The following is a 5519-nucleotide window of genomic DNA, read 5'->3' on the forward strand; positions in this document are numbered from 1 at the left end:
TGTCGTGGTGCTGAATAGGAGAGTTTGATATTCCAGTCCTTGCAAAACTTCCGGAAGTTGTAGCTTGTGAACTGGGGTCCGTTGTCTGTGACGATCTCATGAGGGGTTCCGAAGCGTGTGATCACGTTGGTCCATAGGAATTTCTGATATTGAGATCCGTTATCTTGGCTAGTGCTTCAGCTTCCACCCACTTTGTGAAGTAATCGGTCACGACTAGGAGGAAGATCTTTTGCCCCGGTGCCATGGGAAATTTCCCCACGATGTCCATGCCCCACTTTCGGAAGGGCCAAAAAGAGCTTAGAGATTTGAGATTCTCCAGTGGAAGATTGGGGACTGGCGCGTGCTTCTTGCATTGGCTACAGAGTTTAGCTTGTTTGAGGGAGTCCCTCGCCATGGTTGGCTAGTAGTACCCAGCCCTTCTGGCTCTGAGTACCAAGCTTCGACCACTGAAATGAGAACCACACTCTCCCTCGTTGGAGTTCTTCTAGTATCCTGGGGGCTTGCCTAGGGGTAAGACATCGTAAATAAAGTCCTGAAAAGGATCTTCGGTATAGTTTCCCTTCGGAAAAGCAGTACCTGGCGGCTTGCCTCCTTATCTTCCGACTTTCGTCTCGATCTGCAGGCATGCTGTCGTACCTCAGGTAATTAATGATGGGAGTCATCCAGGTCTCTCCTTCGTCTACTACGGATACTTTCTCGGGCTCCTCCTCCTTATCCGTTGCGGGCCATTGAAGTACTAGCAGTGGGATGCTCATATGACTTGTGGTTTCTAGGGCGGACCCTAGATTAGCTAAAGCGTCGGATTGGGAATTGTGCTCCTTAGGGATCTAGGTGAGCTTACAGTTTCGGAACCTGTCGAGCAGTCGTTTAGCCACTGATAGGTACCTGATCATACTCGGATCTTTCGCCTGGTAGTCTCTTTGGACCTGGCTTATGATCAGTTGTGAGTCGCTAAAGACCTGGATGTCTTCTACTCCCATCTGTTTGGCGAGTGTCAGCCCTCCTATTAGAGCTTCGTATTCAGCCTCGTTGTTCGTTGCTTTGAAGTTGTATCGTACGGCCCTTGAGGCTGATTCCCCCGTATGGGAAGTTAGGACTAGTCCCACGCATGCGCCCCTTATGTTATTAGACCCATCAACGTACAGTGTCCATTCGCCTTTCTCCCCTTCGCTATCGCGAATCTTTACTTCTTGTTCCAGGGCTGGAAGCATGGCGGGAGAGAACTCGGCTATGAAATCTGTCAGGACTTGCGACTTGATGGACGTTGCAGGTCAGAAGATCACGTCATACTCTCCCAGCTCTATGGCCCATTTTGCTAGTCGTCCAGACACTTCCGACTTGTGAAGGACCGCTTTGATGGGGAAAGAAGTGACCACCACGATTTGATGAGCGTGGAAGTAGGGGCGTAGCTTTCGAGCCGCGTTAACTAAGGCGAGGGCTAGCTTTTCAAGGTGACTATAGCGGGTCTCCGCGTCTAGCAGTGATTTACTCACGTAGTATATAGGATGCTGTTTCCTTCCTTCTTCCCTTACCAAGACCGTACTGACTGCATGCTCTGATACCGCCAGATAGAGCAATAGGACTTTCCCTTCCAAGTGCTTTGAGAGGAGAGGTGGAGTAGTAAGATAGGCCTTGAGATCGGATATGGCTTGCTCACATTTATAAGTCCATTTGAAGTCCTTGGGGTCCTTCAAGGTTTCGAAGAAAGCATGCGACTTGTCGGACAGTCTGGAGATGAACCTGCTCAGGGCGGCCATCCTTCCTGTCAGCCTTTTAACTTCCTTGATGTTACGAGGGGAAGGTATCACTTGTATTACTCTTACCTACTCTAGGTTTGCTTCAATGCCCCTGTGGGTGATTATATACCTTAAAAACGTCCCAGAGCTTACTCTGAATGAGAACTTTGAAGGGTTCAGCTTCATGTTGTACCTCATGAGAGTGGTGAATGCTTGTTGAAGGTGTGATATATGGTCCTCGGCGTCTAGGGACTTCACCAGCATATCATCAATATAGACCTCCATGGTCTGCCTTATCTGATCGGCGAACATCATGATGACAAGCCTATGATAGGCCGAACCTGCGTTCTTCAATCCAAAAGGCATGATCTTGTAACTTCCTCCTCTTCTGTCTGACTGGGAGATGCATTGGATCCAGTTGAAGTTGATGTATGATGACATCGAGATCAATTCCAGGCATATCCTCATGGGACCAGGCGAAGCAGTCGGAGTTGGATCTCAGGAAGTCGACCAATCTCCTTCTTAGCCCTTTTAGAAGCTTGGAGCCTATCTTCAAGTTTCGACCCAAGTTTCCTTCTATGAGTGGAACCTCATCCATCTCCTCCCCTTCCGGCTATTCGGTATGCGGGTCCGGAAGTTTCTTCTGTAATTGCTATAAGACATGGGTCTTTCCCTTTACGGTAGTCTGATAACAGGACCTGGCATTTTCCTGGTCTCCCTTGACCGCTTTAATGCCCCAGGGAGTTGGAAAATTGACCAGTTGATGCAGAGTCGAAGGTACGGCTCTCATGTCGTGGATCCAAGGCCTTCCTAGTATCACGTTATACGATGAAGGGCAGTCGACGGCTAGGAACTTTGTGGCCTGATTTATCCCCTCGGCGTATACGGGGAGGAGAACTTCCCCTAAGGTTTGCTTTACCTCTCCACTGAAGCCTACAAGGGGAGTCGCCTTTATAGTAAGGGCCGTAAGTTCCAACCCTAGGTCGGTGTAGGCTGAATGGAAGATAATGTTGCTAGAGCTTCCATTGTCAACCAGTATTCGCTTGACCAAGCAGTTCGCTATGGTAAGTGAAATGACAAGGGCGTCGTGATGAGGAGCAAGGACCCTCTCATGCTCCCTTGCGGTGAAGCTGATCTCATACGTTCTGAGGAGTAGGCGTTTAGGACCTTTGGCCTCTTGGCTGTTCCTAGAGTTGCGAGTACTTCTCTTGGCAGCGGCACTGCTGATTCCGCTTATCTCGGATCCGCCTGAGGTGACATGGATCACCCGGTCTTGCTGTGGTGGCAATGTGGGAGCTACTTCGGTAGGGATACCGGGACCGTCTTTATTCAGAAGGTTCTTGGCTTTGTCGGAGAGGAACTCTCTCAGATGGCCTTTCTTGAGAAGCTCGGCGACTTCTATCTTCAGGGCTATGCAATCTTCCGTAGTATGACCATGATCACTAAGGAATTCGCACCACCGTTTGGGGTTCCGATTAGCCTCTGAGGCCTTCATCTTAGGGAGCCATTTGACTTGAGGACCCATTTGTCGTAGGATACCGATCAGTTCCGACTTTGATATCGCAAGATGAGAGATATCGGGCCATGTGGATACCATCATCCCTTTGGATCTAGGCAAAGGTCGATGCTGGTATCTGCCCCTGCCCGAGTTGCTAGTCTCCCTGGCGAAATTGGAATGAGAGGGCTCATCACGATCGTTCCTTGTTGGCTTTGAGGGCTTCTGATCGTATTTCGGGCAGGCCTTGGCCCTACTAGCAACGTCTTCTTCCCACCTTACTTGAGCCCAAGCACGAGACAACACATCCTCCATAGTCCTGCACTTGTACTTGATCAGCTCTTTGTAGAGATCTCCTTCCGGGAGTAGGCCCCGCTTGAAGGCCGAGATAGCCGTATCAGCGTTGCACTCCGGGATAGCCACCTTCTCTTGGTTGAAGCGTGCTATGTAGGAATGAAGGGGTTCGTTCCTATGCTCGAGGACTTCATAGAGGTCATCTGAGTTTTTCTCTAGATTGCGACTTCTAACGAAATGCTCCACGAACTTATCCCTAAGGGCGGCAAAGGACTTGATGGGCTTGGTGGGCAGATTGATATACCACTGGAGAGCAGGGCCACTCAAGGTCGATCTGAATCCCTTGCACATGGTAGCTTCCCGTGCATCTCGGGGGATCGCCACGGCTAGCATGCGTTGCTTGTACTGAGCGATGTGATTGTCAGGATCTCATGTACCATCGTACATATTTATGCTTGGGAAGGAGAACTTGCGTGGCATCTCCACCGAAGCAATTTCTTCCGCAAACTGGGTATCGGAGTAGGACCCCGGGTTACTCCTTCGAATAGGGGGAGCTACCCCTGGGAGCCTTTCTACCATTGATTGAATGGTGCCGAACCTTTCCGAGACCACTCTTTCTAGATAGGCGGCTAGAGCCGGGTCCGAGATCCCGGGATCATCAGGTGAATACTCTTCGTCTTCCGCATTGGAGTCACTATCCACTTGTACTCGGGTCGCATCGTGAGCGGCTTCTCGGCCCTCGGGTTCGTTGTTGGTGGAGACGGGTCGGTGAGACGCTACTTCATCGTCGCGTGGAATGTTGAGCGAAGCCATGGGTCGAACCCTAGTTCAGAACCGCTTTCGCTTGTTACTGGTTTCACCGAGGGTCTGGTTTTCTTGTCGAAGGACAAGGTTCTCCACTTCTATGGCGTCTGCTTCTCGGCGCTTTGCTGTAGTTGCCTAGAGTGTTCTCGAAGTTGGTCTTTTAGGGTTTGAACTTCTAATAGAAGTTCGTGACCTCCGGGTGTGGTTTCTCGAGCTTTGTGAAGATCGGTAATTTGATTCTGAAGGATCTCGAGCCTATTGAGGAGTTCGATCTCCCTTGGGGTCATCTCTGCTTGGTTAGTATCGTCTTCTAGTGCCATCGTCACGTAGTTGGATTACTCCCCTCCTTCTAGCGCCAAACTGTTATGGTATTTTTGTGATGGGGTCGTTTTAGTACTACGGAACACTAGAATAGATTGTATATGAGACACGAAATCGTAAACTAGAAGATGTTATTGAGTATTGATTGGGACTACAACGTTTTGGTGGTGTGTAAACCTTAGTTCTAGCCGCCTAACCCTAATCTTCTAGTCTAGAATCGTCGATCCCTTATTCTAGGGTTTGGGCTCCCCTTTTATAGTTGTAGATGTCGGCTTCAAGTAATAGAACTCTTCCATAATCGAAAAAATGGAAGTTTCCCCTTAGGAGGAAAACTTCTATTTTGCTTCAAGGGTCGATCCGATCAAGGGGGTCGGACCTATGGCAGGGGTTGGTCCCTGGTTTCTTCTTGAGGAAGGGTCCGGAAGTCGGGGGCCTATCCGGAAGCTGGAGAAAACTTACGTCTGGATATTTTTCCCCAACAAAAAGGATAAGCACAATCTTTTAATGATTCCATAACTTCTAAAGCAGAGTATTACTAAATACTTTTCATGGTCAGTCACCTAATGAGTGTGAAATGGGACCGTTTCTAGGAGAATGAATGCAAGGCTATATTCTTTAAGTTCACTCTTGAAAACCAGGAATAGTTCAGGACCACAATGAATACAATAGAGAACTAAGTTCTACGAGAAAATGAAGCTGCTTTTTGCCTCTCGTCTCGTTCTACATAAAACACCGGCTGGTTCAAGACATCATGTTCACCTTCTGGTAAAGTAAACCCGACAAATATTAACTATGAGTGGTGCAAGGCTTAAATGCCACCAACTCAAACACAATGATTTTTTTCGCAAACACTCTCGATGAGTCTATCT

The 5519-nt window shown here is 48.8% G+C and overlaps 1 protein-coding gene across 1 annotated transcript; it reads right to left on the reverse strand.

Moving 5' to 3' along the window:
• Positions 1–2388: 2388 nt before the first annotated feature.
• Positions 2389–3876, reverse strand: LOC130497533 (uncharacterized). The gene has a single exon (XM_056990411.1). It carries the CDS (start codon positions 3874–3876, stop codon positions 2389–2391), a length of 1488 nt encoding a protein of 495 aa, XP_056846391.1.
• Between the last annotated feature and the right edge of the window lie 1643 nt (positions 3877–5519).

Source organism: Raphanus sativus, chromosome 1 (assembly GCF_000801105.2).
Source record: "Raphanus sativus cultivar WK10039 chromosome 1, ASM80110v3, whole genome shotgun sequence".
NCBI lineage: Eukaryota > Viridiplantae > Streptophyta > Magnoliopsida > Brassicales > Brassicaceae > Raphanus > Raphanus sativus.

Excerpts from the sequence above, each read along its gene's own strand:
- LOC130497533 (XM_056990411.1), bottom strand. The coding sequence starts at position 3,876 with ATGTGCAAGGGATTCAGATCGACCTTGAGTGGCCCTGCTCTCCAGTGG.